The sequence below is a fragment of the Dipodomys merriami genome, unplaced genomic scaffold (assembly GCF_024711535.1).
Source record: "Dipodomys merriami isolate MVZ:Mamm:240054 unplaced genomic scaffold, mDipMer1.0.p SCAF_17, whole genome shotgun sequence".
Lineage (NCBI taxonomy): Eukaryota > Metazoa > Chordata > Mammalia > Rodentia > Heteromyidae > Dipodomys > Dipodomys merriami.
This window is the reverse complement of record NW_027203048.1, coordinates 25,412,618-25,431,047: the sequence shown is the minus strand read 5'-3', so window position 1 is coordinate 25,431,047 and position 18,430 is coordinate 25,412,618. Positions and strand designations below refer to the sequence as shown.

At 40.5% G+C, this 18,430-nt stretch overlaps 1 protein-coding gene and 1 long non-coding RNA gene across 3 annotated transcripts; one reads left to right on the top strand and one right to left on the bottom strand.

Annotated features, from left to right (window-relative positions):
• Positions 1 to 2,413: 2,413 nt before the first annotated feature.
• Positions 2,414 to 3,122, bottom strand: LOC138829261 (uncharacterized). Its single transcript, XR_011372519.1, has 2 exons — positions 2,863 to 3,122; positions 2,414 to 2,709 (listed from the first exon to the last, which is right to left on the bottom strand). It is a non-coding gene; the product is annotated as an uncharacterized lncRNA (long non-coding RNA).
• Positions 2,547 to 17,437, top strand: Calm2 (calmodulin 2). Of its 2 annotated transcripts, XM_070025538.1 has the most exons (6): positions 2,547 to 2,678; positions 7,313 to 7,343; positions 14,813 to 14,956; positions 15,035 to 15,141; positions 15,485 to 15,620; positions 16,796 to 17,437. In XM_070025538.1, exons 1-6 carry the CDS (start codon positions 2,676 to 2,678, stop codon positions 16,822 to 16,824), a joined length of 450 nt encoding a protein of 149 aa, XP_069881639.1. In that variant the 5' UTR covers positions 2,547 to 2,675; the 3' UTR covers positions 16,825 to 17,437. The 2 variants fall into 2 exon arrangements, with proteins under 2 accessions (XP_069881639.1, XP_069881640.1); XM_070025539.1 differs by lacking the exons at positions 2,547 to 2,678; positions 7,313 to 7,343 and adding an exon at positions 10,169 to 10,184.
• The last annotated feature ends 993 nt before the right edge of the window (positions 17,438 to 18,430 follow it).

Genomic DNA, 18,430 nt, shown 5'->3' with positions numbered 1-18,430 from the left:
AAAATAACCTAACTTTTTCAGGCAGGGCTCCTTAACTGACCACAGAAGAAAATGGTTTTGGTTCTATTTTCTCAATTCAATGTTGGTATGTTAGCTAGAAAACATGTAAGATGCATAGAAGTTAACTCATTACTTAGGATCAATGCCTTAGAACATGTAGCACTTGATTTTTATTATTTTTTTAAATTTATTTTTACCTTTTGAGAAACCCATAGGCCCTATACACAAGAAGGCTACTACGATTGTCCCTATGCCCTTATTAATTAGTACAGTTGTTTGGAGGAAGAAAACTGTGAGAAGGAAGTTGTCTAAAGGTAGGACGGTGCTATCTCTGTTCAACAAATGAGGAAGAGACCTAGAAAGGGAGTGTATTCTTACTTTCTCAAGACGAACAAAGGTAAGAGTAGTGTAAGATCTCCTCATAGTTGGTAGTGTAGGGGCAGGGATAGAAAAACACCTCCTAAGCCCTAACGTGATGGCCATCACTAACTTTGATTCTCAGCTGGCAATTGCCAAAGTCAAGCAGTACTGTATGTCATGCTGTGGAAGACAAATGTTCCATAAATAAATTGACTTGGAACAGTCTCAAATACACATAAACCACAACAGCTTTAAATATCACTCCTGACTTTTCTCTCATTTTCTCTTCTTGAGAGGTCAGCAAGGAAGGTTCTATAAGAGAGGGCCTACCAAAATTCAACCTATGAAACTCACAAAAACTCATATCTGCTGTTTAAAAGCACAGTTTATTCTCAAATATTTGCTGCAAAGCACACTGCTCTTGGATGAAATATATATTTGCCTAAACACATTCTGTATATTAGACTACGGCTCATCGTTATTATATGTTATGCACCAATCTTTTAAAAATTCATTTTCTAAAGGAAGTGATTATTCATTTTGTCATTCAATTTCCCATCATTAAAAATTTTCATATGTAAAATCACTGCATGCTAATGGGACGCTATGTAAAAAGAATATTTTTAGTGACTCAGCTGGAAGAAAAGATCATTGATGGATTTTCCATCTGAGGATCTGAGGAAGAATCAGAGACAGATTTGAGAAGCACTCCCTGCAAAGACTTGGAAGATACCAGAATGCACAATATGGAATTGTAGCCTCAGGTTCTGAAGTAGAGGTGCAACTCTAAAGTAACATTATTCCTTAATGGTATTTATTTCATTTGTAGGATGAGGTTAGATTTCTTTTTTTCCTCATGGTTATTACATCACTGTCTTAGCAAGGACAATAGAAACACAGAATCCGATTGACCTGGTCAGTCATCTGAAAGAGTCACAGGGTTGTCCACACTAATTAGAAATGCCTAATTTGCACTAGGCATACTATCTCTGGCATAGTAAAGAAAAAACTTTTGATGGTGCGAGAAAAAAATATCTAATTTGACGGAAGGAGGTTAAATTCGTTAAAAACTTCCAAGCAGGGCCAGAAATGATCTTGCTGGGCAGAAAAACTGTTCTGAAGGGAAGTCCTTTCAGTGGGTAAAATTTATCTTGGCTGGCTAAAAATGCTGTTCAGTAGGTTTCAAGAGCCACAGGCCTGTGCTTTTCTATTGTAGGGAAGTTCTCAAGGCCTTGTTATGGCCTAAGGACCTTTTTTTTTTTCTTCTGATCTGTGATTGAACCATAAATCTTCTCAGGGAATTGTTTTTTTATTTTAACCATTAAACTGCAATTCCCTTTTAAATTTCCAGGCATCCTCTCCTGGCTGTCCACTTTGAGGTCCTATTGTCAAAGGGAGATGTTCCGAGCCCAGTCCCACAGGATCTTGGACTTTCTCTTCTTGCTGGTGAGGAAAGGAAAGCGGGCAGTACAAACGGAAGCCCCTTTCAGATGGTCAGTCGATCCAGCTGCATTTTGCCCTTATCCAGATTTCCATGGGTTGTTTTTAAAAAAGGAAACGGAAACGAATTTTCTCCACGAGGCAGAAACTAGGCTGAGAAGCTGTGGGCGGGGTACATGTTTTTGGGGGGGACTTTCAAGCTTTTTTTCCTAATTGGCTTTAGGTGTTTTTATCTATTCTTTAATAAGGGTCGCAAAGTGTGTGTGTGTGTGTGTGTGGTGTGTGTGTGTGTGTGTGTGTGCGTGTGTGTGTGGCGGGGAACGGATAGGCGGAGGAGAAAGGTTCTCCATCCAAGCGCAAAGCAGGAGATCCTGGCGCAGTTGCCAGGACAGCACGGCCCGTGCAGCAACGGCAGAAGCCGCACGGCTTCCCGGCGGCGGCTGAGAGCCGAAGTGACGCATTGCAGGTACGAACCAGCCAATCAGAGGTCGACTCAACGACTATCGCAGAGCGCGTCGCCACCAACGTGCTCCTCCGCGCCGCAAAGTAGCGCCCCGCAGGCGCGACTCCACCGGCCTTTTAACGGCTTACTGGGGAATGAAATCTACTTACGTCACCAGCTTTCCCTCTCGTCTTTATCTCTTTCCCTCTCGACCAAATGACTGTGGATGAAGGGGTCTCGAGGAGTGGGAGGGGGAGGGGGGAGCTGGCCGGGACTCGTTGGCGGTGTTCCGTTATCTGGCGTGCGGCGGAGGGATCTTGCGGCGGGAGGTGTTTATGAGGCGCTGGGGGCGGAGGAGGAGAATTAGTCCGAGCGGAGCGAGCGAGCCGAGTGGTTGTGTAGTCGCGTCTCGGGAACCGGTAGCGCTTGCAGCATGGTGAGTGCGTCGTTCAGGTGCCGGCGCTCGGCTTGTGGGGGAGATGCCGAAGCGAATCGAGGAGAAAGATGGACCTCAGCGCTCTTAGAGCCCTCAGGAGCAATGTTCTCCCGAGGGATGGAGCGGCAGAGGCCAGGGGCTCCCCGGGAGGGTGGTGTCGCAGGTGCTCCCCGCCCCCATTTACCTCAGGGTCTTCCTCCGGGGAGTAGTGGGGGGTGGGACCCGCAGCCCCTGAGGCGGAGGAGCTTCGTGCTCGGCCGGAGGAGGATGGTCTGGGGTTCGGGGGGGAGAGGAGAGAAAGTGAAGTGTGGGGAGGAAGCACCTCGGTCGGGCGTCTGCGAAGGTCAGCCCCGGGGGCCGGATTCAAATACCCCACGGACGGTTAGCGCGGGCGCCAGGAAGCGCCTTTGTCCGCCGGGCCGCCATGCGGCGGACGCCTGGGGGTGGGGGAGGGCGGGCTCGGGGGACGGCGCCCGCGCCGCCGTTAGCCCGCAGCCTCGGCGTGCCGGGGTCCGGGGGGCGCGCGAGCGCGCGGCGCGCTGTGTGGGCCGAGCCCGCGCGGCGCAGGGAGCGGCCGGTGGGGGCGGGGCGGGCGGGCGGGCGGGCGCCGCGCGGGGCCCCGGAGCCGCCGCCCGGCTCGCGCCCCAGCTGCTGCGCTGGCACCTGCAGACTGCGGAGGTCTCCGCGGCTCGCTGCGTCGCGGGGCGGGACGGGGAGGGGGGCACCCCCCCCCGCGATGGTGTCTCATCCCCGCCCTGCCCGCCACCCCGCGCCGGGCTTTCCACTGCACAACCCTAGCTGGACGGCACCCCCTTTTTTTTTTTTTAAGTGGGTTTTATCGAGCTTCCCACGCCCGGAGCCTGGCGCTTGCTCGGCTGCTGCGAGGGTCTGGAAGGCGTTTCCTGTTTACCGCGGGGCGAAAGCCCGCGCGGGGGAAAGTCGGGGCGGCGCGAGGGGGGCGGATGCCTTTGAAAGGGGACACTGTCTGGCCTGGAGTACTCACGTGCACGCCGGACGTTCGGGAGCCACTGCCACACACCGCGGTCCTCGGAGGACTTGTGTTTCCTTCGGCGTAGAAGTCGCCAGGCTCTCTGAACGTACCGTTCACGTATACACTAAAGCCAGTTAAGTAGGCTGGAGGGGGGACAGGGGGGAGGGGGGGCGGGAAGGACAGGGAATTGAGCTGTTTCCTGTCATACAGGACGGGTGCTCCTGTTTTTTTTTTTTTTCTTTTTTAATCCTGTAAAAAAATTAATGAGATAATTTGCAATACTAAATGGTTCCTTCTGCCGAGTGGTTACGGTGATGGGTGTGTCCTGGAGGCAAGGTGACATCGTTAACAAGAGTTGGGGATCCCTGCCAACTGAAACCTCCAGCCTGTATTGGGTGTGGGGAAGAGTTCACCTTGGATAATAAAACAAGCCTTCTTTTATCGTTGATCGAGTCGCTCAGTATTTTAACATACTTTATTCTGAATTTGAATGTGCTTGGTGAATTTATTCACAACAGCATTCTAAATTGTGTAGTAAATTTAAAGAATAAGATACTTGATTTTTCTCTAGAATGTATAGTCCGTATCTAAGTCTTTTGGTTGCAGCCTTACCGGTGATAAAGGGTGTGTGCTCACTAGTTGCATCATTGATGCATTGAACTACATTGAGGGTTTTTGGTTAAACAAAGTCATTATTAACTAATGTTAGTTTGTACAACACCTGTTAATTTCATAATTACTAAACGTTTAAGGTAAGAAAAAATTTATTTGAAAGTACATAAGGATTACTTGTAAAGTTCTGGAATTAACAGGTAGTATATTGAAAAGGATTCATGTGTAAAAAATATTTGAGGCTAGGGTGGTAAGGAAAAGATGTGAAGGGGTAGAAAGTTTTGTCCCTTTAATCATTATGCAGTGCAGCTGCAAGATGATTGTATGAGACTAAAAAAATGGCATTGGTTCTATTACAATAAAAAGTTACAGCTTCAGTTTGAATTGGGCCCTGTAGTACAGGTCCTAATTTTTATGAAGTCATTTTGTTCTAGTGGTTTCTCTATTCACTCAAGATGCTGTGTAAGTGATGTCAGAATTAAGATATCTATTGAAATATTTTGTGCTGCTTTTTATACAAATAAAACATATCATGGCTTACATAACTGTTGGAAAACCATATGAAGCTTTTGCTGTATCTAAAAAACATTTTGGGGAAACAATAAACAGGAATGGAAGGAGAATAGAAATCTTATCAAAACACTCAGTTAAGAACTTAGTTGTAGTCAAACCTATTTTTAAGTGTCATTTAGGAAATGTTTAAAATATAAAAGCATTCTCTGCTGTAGTTGAAATTAGTGCTTTCATTGTTTAAAGATCACCAATGGTTCCTCCAAGTGCAGATTCTAGTTCAGTAGGTTGATCTGGAACCTGAGAGAGACAATGATGTTTGCAAAACCTTCTGGAGAGCAGTAGAAGAATTATATCTACAGTTGAAGAATTAAGGGAATAAGAATTAGTCATCTCTCTGGTGAATTAGTCTTTGCTTTACTGTGATAAACACATATTAATGAGCTTGTGTTTTCCCAAAAGTAAAATTCTGGTTCTTCTAAGAAATTGGCATTCACTATAGACAGAAGGAAGAATCAAATTCATTTTCTTGTAATTGGGAAAAGAATGGTAGAATAGTCTTTTGTTCTTTTAGGAGGTTTTAATCTGAATGCTACTGGTAAGGTTTATTTTAAAACCGAGGTAAGTAGTCACAAAAGCAATCTTCAAAGCAAATTGAGAGCTTTCGGTTTATCCGAGAAACTGAGTTTCTTGTGTGCCTTAGTTCATACCTTTAAGTTCATTTTTGTGATCTGTTCTAATATTGCATTTGTCTAGGTACAGAGAGCTAAGGTCATTAAGTTTTGACTTTGTAAACAAAGTAAGAGAGTTACAGAGGTTTTTTTTTTTATAACTAATATTTGTTTCTTTTGGGAACCTTTTTTTTTTATTATATGAGTCTTCCCAAGATTATCTTCCCAATCCCCATTCTTTTATATATACTCATTACTTCAGGTTTCAAAGGTTACAGTGCCTGCCACACACACTTGGCTTTTTAAGCGCGCGCGCGCGCGCGCGTGTGTGTGTGTGTGTGTGTGTGTGTGTGTGTGTGTGTGTGTGTGTGTGTGTGTGTGTTTGCGTGTGTGTGTGTGTGTGTGTGTTTGCATGTGTGTGTTTGCGTGTGTGTACGTGCGTGTGCGTGTGCGTGTGTGTGTGTGTGTGTGTTTGCGTGCCAGGCCTGGGGCTTGTGAACTCAAGGCTTGGTCACTGTTCTTAAGCTTCTGCTCAAGGCTAGCACTTTACCACTTGAGCCACAGTGCCACTCCTGGACTTTTCTGAGTAGTTTATTGGAGCTGAAAGTATCACAGACTTCCTACAGGCTAGGATTACAAGTAAGCCACCAGAGGGGCTGCACTTTTTTTTTTTTATAGCATTTTAAAAATCTTAAACCAATTGCCTTACTTGTTCCTAGAGTGTGGTTTTACCTTGATTTGTGCAAGGTACATTTTCTCTACTTACCTTAACATGGAACATGTTGGTATGCCATAAAGGGCTTCATAATTCCATGAATATCTACTGGGTGAAAATTAGGTGAGCCAGGTTGTATAGTTCTTTAAATAAAACATCATTAACTAGCTTCATAACCCTTGCAGGGTAGGCATGGTTCTTTTTATATTACAGATGCAGTTGAATATGAGAGGTTGAGTAATATGTCCAAGGTTACACAGCTGCTAAGTGGCAGAGCTGGCATACCAGCCCAGCTATGACTCAGAATATCATGCCCCTACCCCCATGCCATTTTGTCATTATTTCAGAAATGATTAAGAGTCCTGCATAATAGTTAGACTTCAGGTAAATTCTGTTTAACTTCTTTTACAATCAGCTAAACATCAACACAGTAGATTTACTGGATTTTGAAGTCTTAACTCCTTGGGAAAATTGACTGCCTTTTAACCAAACATTTGTTAGGTAAAGATTGAGACTTGAGTTAGATAAAATCTTACCTTAAAATCTTGTGTGTTTAAACATACGGTTCTGCAGTTTTTAAGTTACTAGCTCCTTTGACTTTTTTATAAAATAGAAATAAATTTATATCATAGTCAAATAAGATGTCTATAACAGGATCTCAACATGCAGCTACTTGAACCTATGATTCTGCCATTTCCAGCACTAATCAGAATCTTTGTGAAGGGAAACAAACTTTTTCTGGGTGTGTTTTCAAACTTATTCCTGCCGTGCACTAGAGAAGATAATGTCACTCCATACTAATGGTTATTTATTAAAGAATGAGAATAGATGATGTTTATTTTTCTTTTCCCACCCAGTGAATAGATACTTGGTACACTTGACTCCATCTTGGTAGGAATTTTAGATAGGAGAGAATCTTTTGGCTGTACCTGTGCAACTATATAATTAGTTGTGTAAAACTCCTTACCTATGGAGGTAAACCTGATATGTGCATTTTCTACCTGTGTTTATTGCTGTTCCCAGAAAATACTGAATCTGAATGACGCCTGTGATATTCTTACAAACCTTGAAAGTTTTAAATTGCCAACTGACATACTTTCAATTGATTGATTTACCTTTTAAATCTCTTTTGTAGGCTGACCAACTGACTGAAGAGCAGATTGCAGGTAAAAAACACTCTGCTGGATTGTAGCAATTTAATTAATTGATGGTTGTGGGGCTTGAATTTGGCGGCGAGGGGGGGGGGTGGTTAATTGGAGATAAGAGTCTCATGGACTTTGCTACCAGGGCTGGGTTTTGAACCATGATCTTCAGATCTCTGCCTCCTGAGTAGCTAGGATTATAAGCCTGGGTTACCCTCATCAGGCCACAATTTGATTTTATAGCCAAATTAAAAAATAAGATGCTTGTATTAAACAACTTATTTTAATACATGCCAAAGATAGTATCAAATGAATGTAATATAATTCAGTAGTTTAACTTGTTTGCCAAATGAGAATATATATAGACTTGTTTGTAAAAGGTGTGGGCCTAACTGTAACTAAGAAATGTTTTTTTAGTCTACATTGATATATTCTGGAGCCAGAAGAAAGGAACCAAGTAAAAAATACTAATACATAGAACCAGAAAATGAGTAGAGTTTACCCTGGCTTAAATTTGCTAATATTTCAAGCCCAGGTTGCATGTATAGGTTATAATCTTGAAAGTAGTTTCCCTCAAGTGTATAGGTGTGTACAGATTTAGCTCTTATTCTTAAAGTAACTATGTACATTTCTGGTCAATCTATATAATCAGTTAGGGAGTAACCATTTCTAGAGAAAAACTTATTGTCATGGTAGTAATTTGAAATTTGACTTAAAATGTAACAGCTATTGAAGCTTTGAGAGGGGGTATTTATAAGATTGCATTAAGCCTAATTTTAATATGCCAAATTTAAGTATTAGTTTAAATAAAACTTTTATTCTATTTTAATACTTTGAGATGGTTGATGAATGCTCAGATGCACTATTCAATACTTAGGTTTTGTTTTTCTATTTTTACTGTGTAATTTGACTTAACCCTGGGATTTACTTGCTATGATTGGTAAATTATCTGTATATTGAAGCAACCAGAACTTAGAAAATATATTTTTGTGTAGTTAGGCCACTTTATTATTGAATTGCTGAGGGTGTCAGTATAATAAGTGCTCTTCCACTGATTTGTACTTCTATACCCTTAGCTCTAGCTATACCATTTTAGGTTATTAAGAAATAAAAAGTTTCAGAAATAGGTTTTTAAATGATGATTTTTCTTTACAAACTAGCTTGGACTAATATTTCTGATTCTAAACTCTGATCTTCTTATAAAGAATCCATTGTAACATGGGTCTTGAGGATAAATTATGCCATCAGGTGCTGGTGGCTCATGCCTGTGGTTCTAGCTACTCAGGAAGTTGAGATCAGAGCATTACGGTTCAAAGGCAACCAATTAATTAACTGCCTCCAAAAAGCTGGAAATGGAGCTGTGGCTCAAAGTGGTAGAGCACTCTAGCCTTCAGCACAAAAGCTTAAGGATAGGGCACAGGCCCTAAGATCAACCCCTAAGACCAGCACCCTCAAAAACCCCATAAATTATAACTAGGCTTGGTACATTCCTGTAATCCCATCTCAAGTCTGAGGCTCAGAGGCAGGAGGATTAAGAGCTTGAGGCGAGTTTGGGCTATGTACATAGCAGGGCCCTGTTTAGAAAGACATATTCTGTCTTTTCATTGCCAATTTCCATCATAAAGGTAAGCTTTTCTGTGGAATGGGAGAAATAATGTGTTTTTCCTCTCAATCCTGCCTTTTCCTTCACTAAAGATTTCTTGAAGTCCATTCTCTAGGCCACAGAATTTTAGTGAATTTTAAAACGAGGAAAACAAAAACTTACATGCTTCTAAAAATAAAGCTATGTGCAATTTGAGGGTTTTTGTTTATACTACTTTCCTGATTTTGTTTTATTTGGGGGGCTTTATTGGGATTTGGACTTGGGGGGTCTTGTGCTTGATAAACCACTTGAATATTCTTCCATGTGTGCTAGGCCTCCTGCCTTTTTTGTTTTTTTGGTCGTGGGGCTTGAAATTGGGGCCTGGGCACTGTCCCTCAGCTCAAGGCTAGCACTCTACCACTTGAGCTACAGTGCCACCAGTTTTCTGGTGGTTTATTGGAAAGAAGAGTTGGGCTTTGAACCTCAATTCTCAGATCTCAACCTCCTGAGTAGCTAGGATTACAAGCGTTAGCCCCTAGTGCTTGGCCTTGCCTCCGGCCATTTTTGCTTTTCAGATAAGTCTCTCTTCACCAGCTTGGGACCACGATCATCCTTTCACATGGCTGAGATTACACTCCACTATAGCCAATTTATTTGTTGAAATGAAGAGAGGGATCTCATTAAGTTTTTGTTAGGGCTAATATCAAACCTTGGTCCTCCCAACAGCACAATCTACAGTGCCTGCCACATATTAAGACTGAATAAGAGCCGGGCGCTGGTGGCTCACGCCTGTAATCCTAGCTACTCAGGAGGCTGAGATCTGAGGATCGCGGTTCAAAGCCAGCCCAGGCAGGAGAGACCGTGAGACTCCTATCTCCAATAAACCACCAGAAAACCGGAAGTGGCGCTGTAGCTCAAGTGGTAGAGCGCTCGCCTTGAGCTGAAGAGCTGAAGGACAGCGCCCAGGCCCAGAGTTCAAGCCCCACGACCGACAAAAAAAAAAAAAAAAGACTGAATAGGTATTTTTTTCATGGAGAAATTTCATTTCTTGAAGAGATACATGACCAAAAAATTGTTGTAAAACACTTATTAATTCTTATACCACCTCCCCAAGTCCCTTTCTCCCAAAATTGGTATATTTCAATGCCTACTTTTGAGAAGGTAATTTTTCTTTAAACTGATAAATTACCTGTGGCTAATACATTTTGAGTAAAAAAATCTTGTTCTTCCAGAAAAAATGTTAACAAGCTTCATACGTACAATGCAACTTTGAATATACTAAGGTACTTTTGAAGCTTTTATTGCTATATAATATTTACTACTATAGATTTGTTTATAAATTCCACTAACAACAAATAATGGCTGTAGGAAAAAAAGCTACTTGTTTAGGTGAGCTTACTATTTATAATTGTTAATATTACTAGGTCTTTGTATGTGTTTGCCAGTACTTAAGCTTACTTCCGGCTTTTTGCTGATTAATTGGAGATAAGTCTCCTTTTTTTTTTTTTTGGGTCCGGTCGTGGGGCCTGAACTCTGGGCCTGGGCGCTGTCCCTCAGCTCTTCAGCTCAAGGCTAGCGCGCTACCACTTGAGCCACAGCGCCACTTCCGGCTTTTTTTTCTTTTTGCTTATGTGGTGCTGAGGAATCGAACCCAGGGCCTTGAGCATGCAAAGCAAGTGCTCTACCACTGAGCCACCTTCCCAGCCCTAAGTCTCCATTTTTAGAGACTCCAAATTTTGTTTGCCCAGTTGGCTTTGAACCATGATCCTCACATCTCAGCTTCCTGAGTAGCTATGCTTACAGTCATGACCTACTAGTGACTGGCCTATACTACTAGGTTTATAAGGTCTAGCATGATATCACTAACAAATGCATTTATGCTGGTTATGTTTTCAGTATTATACATTTATGAAACTGATAGGAAAATGTACAAAAGTTTGTTTAGAAACTAAAGATTTGGTTTAAGTGGTTGAGTACTAGTCATGAGCAAAATGGGCAAGCAAGAATGAGAAGTCTTGAGTCTATACCTTAGTCAGTACTGGCACATACCCCACAATTTTTTAAAATGAAATTAAGACTTTGCTAAAGTCCAAATTTAATTTTAAAAATATTAACCTTGCTCCTTTTATATTATGAATAGATAATAAAGGTCTAATACATGAGACTTTAAGAGATTCTGAAATGTTCACAACTTTATGAAATAGAAGTTATACTTGTATTCTTTAGTAAAGTGTCTCATAGCATATTACAGTAAAACTAGATTTATGTAACTAAGGAACAGTCTGGCCTCTTAAAAAAATTCAAGTTAGATACAACTAGAATGAATTTTAGGTTTCTTATACTTCACAAATTCTGTGGAAGATAGCTGGTTTTGTGTTTTTTTTTTTTAATTTTAAAGTCTGGTGTGTGCTTTATTCAAGAAGGGGTTTTGTTGTTGTTTTTGGTTACCAATACTGGGGCTTGAACTCAGGGCCTGGGCACTGACCCTGAGTTTTTGTGCTCAAGGCTAGCACTGTATAACTTGAGCCATTCCTCCACTTGAGGCTTTCATAGTTAATTGGAGAGGTGTCTCACTGACTTTCCTCCCTGGGCTCAGTTTGAACTGCTGCCCTCTGATCTCAGCTTCTCTGAGTTGCTAAGGTTACAGGTATGAGCCATTGGTGCTTGACTTCAAACGTTTGTTTTTATTTTGTTGGTTTTGGGGGGCTTGAACTAAGGGCCTAGGCACTGTCCCTGAAGTTGGTTTTTTGTTGTTGTTTTGGCTCAAGGTTCTACTGCCTGATGTACAATTCCACTTTCAGCTTCTTGGTGGTTAAATGGAGATAAGAGTCTCTAGACTTTCCTGCCCCAGCCGGCTTTGAATTGCTTAGGTGGTGCTGGGGAATCGAACCCAGGGCTTCATGCATTGCAAGGCAAGCGCTCTACCACTGAGCCACCTTCCCAGCCCCCGGCTTTGAATTGCTTTGAATTGTGATCCTCAGATCTCCTAAATAGCTAGGATCAGAGGCAAGAGACACCAGTTCTTTCTTATACTGTCAGTATTTTTTTTTTTTTTTGAAATTTCAAAGTTTCCTTTTTTTTTTTTTTTTTTAACTGAGACTTAAACTCAAGAGTCTTACACTCTTGATGGTGGCCTTTTCCAGTCAAAGCCACGCCTCTACTCCTGCTAGTTAGAGTCTCGTGGACTTTTCTGCCCAGGCTTTCTTCAACCTCAGGTTTCAGCCTCCACAGTAGTTAGGATTATAGGCATGAGTTTACTAGGGCCTGGGGTTGTTAATATTTTGAAAAGTTCTTAGTATGATACTTAGCTTCTGGTTGATTTTAAAAATTCCTCTGGAAATAAGTAAAATTTAAATGAAAGTATGTTATATACTACTGAAAGTAACAAAGTAGTAACTTATTTTTTGTGCCTATGTGTGGCTTGAACTCAGGGCCTGTGAGCTATGCCTTAACTGTTTTGCTTAAGCCTGGCTCTCTTCCACTTAAGCCACAGCCCTGCTTACTGCTTTTGAGTGGTTAATTGGAGATAAGACTATAGGACTTCATTGCCTGGGATTAGCTTTGAATTTTTGATCCTCAGATCTCAGCCTCCTTTGGGGAAGAATGTAATGCTGTAGTCCCAAGAGGGAACAAATCTATGTGTAGTTGAAAGGTTTTAAAGAAAGATCCCATTATTGGTTATAGAGGTGAAAAAAAAATCAGGCAGTGTTTTTAAGTAGCAAAATTTAGTACAGCTTGTTGACAGAACTTGAGGGGCAAATGTTAAAGTCGTTCCTTGGGTTTTACTTGGGTTACTTCCTAGGGTTGCTGAGTAGTATAGAATTAATTCATTTCATGCCTTCCTTGAGATCAGCCAGGGAAGATGTCCTACAGCCATCAGAAATAACAATATTAATGAGAGAAAAATTGAGTAGACATGTCTTTAAGTGTACATAAATGAAATAGCTATGAAGAAAAAGAAAAGAATAAAATTGATCACACACAATGTAGACAGATGAACAAGAGCCTTGGCAGTTTAAGGTAGAACAGTGTAAGGGAGAAGGAAAAATCAAGGCACTGTTAGGGAGCCAAGACAATTTGAAGTTTTTGAGTGCAATGTTACTGCAAAAGAATGATCTTTTTTTTTTTTTCCTTAATAGTATTATTTCCCCTACATAGTTCTAAGCTCATTTCACATATTAATATTGGGAGCTAGTATATTCTTGTATATTAAAAATGAGGCGCTTGGGGCAGAAGAAATTTTTTAGTCCTTTGCCTTTTTATACTATTGCTAAGTAGCAAAATGCTGTCTTAACATAAGAAATCGAATTGAGGCCCTTATATTCAAACAGTTGATGAGTTGTACAGTTCAGTCATTGGTATACTTAACATTTTTAGCTGAGTAGATTGACAAGAAATTAATATGTGGTGTCCAAAATTTGAGGTAAGGGCAAGCACTTGAAAGAAAATATAACAGGCTTAAATTTATTTTTAGGCCAAGAGACATGAAAATATATGTTAATGGGCAAACTCAGTAGAGGAGTTGTCAGATAATGTGAAATGGAAATTGGAAAGCATAAAACTTTAACATATAGATAAAATAAAGGCTTTGGGCTGTTTGAGAAGGTACATCATTTCTTAAATGTTAGATACATTTTCAAATGTGAAGGGTATGTCACTAAAGTTTCCTGGCCCCATGAAGTTGGCTTTTGAATATGCTTGCTGATAGTCTACACAGGGGAGGTTCTACTAGGGTTTGAGCTCAAGGCCTTGTGATCACAAGCTAGGAATGTTATTGTTTGAGCCTTGTCTCCGGTCCTGCTTTCTTTTGTTGGCCGTTTTTGGAGATGAAATCTGAGTTTTCTGCTCTGGCTGGCCTTTGAACCTTAGTCCTCCAGATCTCAGCTTCTTGCCTCTTGAGTAGCTAGCTGGAAATGCAGATATCTGGCTAACAGTTTTTTGTTTTTTTTTTTGTCGGTCATGGGGCTTGAACTCTGGGCCTTGGCGCTGTCCCTCAGGCTCTTCAGCTCAAGGCGAGCGCTCTACCACTTAAGCCACAGCGCCACTTCTGGTTTTCTAGTGGTTTATTGGAGATAGGAATCTCACGGTCTTTCCTGCCCGGTCTGGCTTTGAACCTTGATCCTCAGATCTCAGCCTCCTGAGTAGTTAGGATTACAGGCGTGAGCCACTGGCGACCGGCTTGGCTAAACTTTTATTTTAAAAAATACCTTGGGGGGAAAAAAATACCTTGGGGCTGGGAAGGTGGCTCAGTGGTAGAGCGCTTGCCTTGCATGCCTGAGGCCCTGGGTTTGATTCCTCAGCACCACATAAGCAAAAAGAAAAAAGCCGGAAGTGGCGCTGTGGCTCAAGTGGTAGAGCACTAGCCTTGAGCTGAAGAGCTGAGGGACAGCGCCCAGGCCCAGAGTTCAGGCCCCATGACCAGACCCAAAAAAAAAAAAATACCTTGAAGAGTAACTCATTGTGTTAGAAGCTTGAAGAGAGAGATCTAAGTTGTCTTTGTTCTCACTAATATAACACTTAGCTAAAACTGGATATTCATATGTTGATCTAGCCATTAATAATAATGATAGTTCTCTTTACCATCTAGAACTAGAATTACATATTGATATGAAGTTTAAAACTTTTGTTTTAATTTAGCAATACGTAGTTTTAACTTTTGGAACTAACAGTAGTTGTTTGATCTAGGTACTTGGCTTTCCCTATGAGAAAGAAGCTCATGACATGAACTTAATGCTACTGTGATTGGTCATGAGATGTCAGAAATATTATCTAATTTATTAGGGATCAGAATCCCATTTCAGATGCTAACTCCATATGTATCTTTGTGTACTTAAGGAGTTGATTAATACATTTTATTTGGAGTTTTTTTTTAATGGTTAACCTGTATATTTGATTATGGTCTTTCAAACAGAATTCAAAGAAGCTTTTTCACTATTTGACAAGGATGGTGATGGAACTATAACAACAAAGGAACTGGGAACTGTAATGAGGTCTCTTGGGCAGAATCCCACAGAAGCAGAATTACAGGACATGATTAATGAAGTAGATGCCGATGGTAAGTCTTTAATTTGGAGAGAGTGAGAGGATTTGAAGGTGTTTACATTCAGTTTATGTTTTAACTAAACCATTTCAGGTAATGGCACAATTGACTTCCCTGAATTTCTGACAATGATGGCAAGAAAAATGAAAGACACCGACAGTGAAGAAGAAATTAGAGAAGCATTCCGTGTGTTTGATAAGGTAAATGTAAAGAACATATTTATTAGTTTGAGAATAAAGTCATTTATTGAAGCTATCATTTCTTATAGGACTATTTGTTCTTTGACAACTTATGCTTCTGATGCTTTATCCAGTTAATTGTCAGATAAAAGCTTTCTTAAGAATTTAGTATAAACTTAAGATTTCCTAAAAACTACTTAATCTGGGAGGGAGGCATCCTGTAACTTTGGGACTAGGGAGAATAGTTGTGTTCCAGTGTAAGACTTCCTGTTTAGTGACATGTGATTTATAGTTTACTGTAGGTTTTTAATTCCCACTAAAACTAACTTTACTCAGTCTCCTCAAATCCTGTGTTTTTCTTTAGGATGGCAATGGTTATATTAGTGCAGCAGAGCTTCGCCATGTGATGACAAACCTGGGGGAGAAGTTAACAGATGAAGAGGTTGATGAAATGATCAGGGAAGCAGATATTGATGGTGATGGTCAAGTAAACTATGAAGGTAAGTCTTTTTTCCCTCACTTTATACTTTCATTTTAATTATAAATACTTTTTCAGTATCTCAGGTGAAAATTAGTGACAATATTCCTACCCAAATTAGGATGCTAAAATAAATGTAGTCTGCAGACTTGTCAGTGCCAAGAATTTGTCAGTTTCCACACCTAGAATATGTACTTAATAAGATTAGAGGATTCGTATGCATGTTAAAATTGGAGAAGCACTGTAGGATTTTTGTGTAAAGATTGTGAGAAATTGGGGCTGGGAAGGTGGCTCAGTGGTAGAGCACTTGCCTTGCATGCCTGAGGCCCTGGGTTTGATTCCTCAGCACCACATAAGCAAAAAGAAAAAAAAAACGGAAGTGGCACTGTGGTTCAAGTGGTAGAGCACTAGCCTTGAGCTGAAGAGCTGAGGGACAGCGCCTAGGCCCAGAGTTTAGGCCCCACGACTGGACCCAAAAGAAAAAAAGATTGTGAGAAACTGGATAGCTTTAAAACTTACTGTGAATTTGGGGAGGGCAAAGGGAATAAAATTTTTTTAATTTAAAAAAAAATTGAATTCTTTTAAAAAAGAAAAAAAGGGGCTTTCAACTACATTTCCTTCCTCTTATTTGGCCTCAGTCGGAAACCATCTACACATGCTTGAATTCATAAGTATATGTGGCTCAAACTTTCGAGTGGCCATTGCAAGAAGCAAATCCTTCACAAATTGGAAGGATTGCCATGAAATGTTTGCTTTATTTTTTTTCACTTGTATTTTTCATGGTATAACAACTTAATTGGTGTAAAATTTAGCATTAATTACTAAAAATTAGTTCATCATACTAATATTGATTGGTATCCCAGCGGGCTTAAATGTACGTCTACACTGAGTGTCAAGATTTCACATGGCCTCCATTCCCCTAAAGACTGAACCCAGGATTTTAAAAATACTAGGTAAACACGTTAAGCCACATTTCTCAGCCCAAGAGTGTGTCTTTATAATAGCTTGTTTAAAGCATTAAGATGCCTTAAACATTAATACAATCCTGAATAGTTGGAGTCTATGAAGTTCCACTTGTGTAAACTAACTTTGTTTCCTACTTTATGGTAATTCTGAGCAAAGGGGAAATATAAACCACTCAGTATATAATTTTTGTATTTTGGCCATTGACTCAACTTTCTGTTTCTTGTTTTTCAGAGTTTGTACAAATGATGACAGCAAAGTGAAGATACTGTACAGAATGTGTTAAATTTCTTGTACAAAATTGTTTATTTGCCTTTTCTTTGTTTGTAACTTATCTGTAAAAGGTTTCCCCTACTGTCAAAAAAATATGCATGTATAGTAATTAGGATTTCATTCCTCCATGTTTTCTTCCCTTACCTTACTGTCATTGTCCTGAAACCTTATTTTAGAAAATTGATCAAGTAACATGTTGCATGTGGCTTACTCTGGATATATCTAAGCCCTTCTGCACATCTAAACTTAGATGGAGTTGGTCAAATGAGGGAACATCTGGGTTATGCCTTTTTTAAGTAGTTTTCTTTTAGGAACTGTCAGCATGTTGTTGTTGAAGTGTGGAGTTGTAACTCTGCGTGGACTATGGACAGTCAACAATATGTACTTAAAAGTTGCACTATTGCAAAACGGGTGTATTATCCAGGTACTCGTACACTATTTTTTTGTACTGCTGGTCTTGTACCAGAAACATTTTCTTTTATTGTTACTTGCTTTTTAAACTTTGTTTTAGCCACTTAAAGAAAATCTGCTTATGGCACAATTTGCCTCAATCCATTCCAAGTTGTATATTTGTTTTCCAATAAAAAATTACAATTTACCGAACTGTTGCTCCGAATCTGAGTCATTTAATTAACTATTGATTACTGTTATCTGTTTTGTCCATAATGACTTCAGCCAGGCAATGACATTTAAAAAAGAAAAAAAATACAGTCCACAGTAGGTTTGGAAGAACCACTGTTTTCACCTAATCTCTAACTTCGTTCATTGTGCTTTTATACTTTTTATTTTGGCAGACAGACTACTTTTTTTTTTTTTTTTTTTGTCGGCCGTGGGACTTGAACTCTGGGCCTGGGCACTGTCCCTCAGCTCTTCAGCTCAAGGCCAGCGCTCTACCACTTGAGCTACAGCGCCACTTCCGGTTTTCTGGTGTTTTATTGGAGATAGGAGTCTCACGGTCTCTCCTGCCCGGGCTGGCTTTGAACCGCAATCCTCAGATCTCAGCCTCCTGAGTAGCTAGGATTACAGGCGTGAGCCACGAGTGCCGGGCTCAGACAGACTACTTCTTGAGCAGCGTGTCTACAGCCATATTTGCCTTAATTTACTTTCTGTAGTGTTTCTTGAATTTATACTCTTTGGAGGTGGTCATTTTATGCCTTCCTAATATCTGGAAAGACAGGAGTGTGCCCTAATACCTTGCTAACTTTTCACCTGAGCTGGCTTCCAGATCCTTCTGATCTTACCTCATAAGTCACTTGAATTATAGGTGGGAACTACCTTTCCTGATTTCATTGTGCTTTTTATTTCAAGTAAGAATTTTCAGTTTGTCTACTGTTTTACCAAAAACAAAAACCAAAAACAACAAAATTAGGTTGACAGTGGCTAAGCTTTAATTTTTGCTTGTTTGTACTATTGTTTCCTGTATAAGCTGCTCAAAGGTGTTTATCGGGGTTTGTGTTATTCTATCTTTTAAATACTTAATGAAAGATTCCGTAGCAAACCAGAGCCAAGATTAAGACATTGACTATAGTGTTACTTGCTTATTATAGCCCACAAGGGTTTGAATTTCCCAGAGGGCAATTAATTATTTGGCAAGTT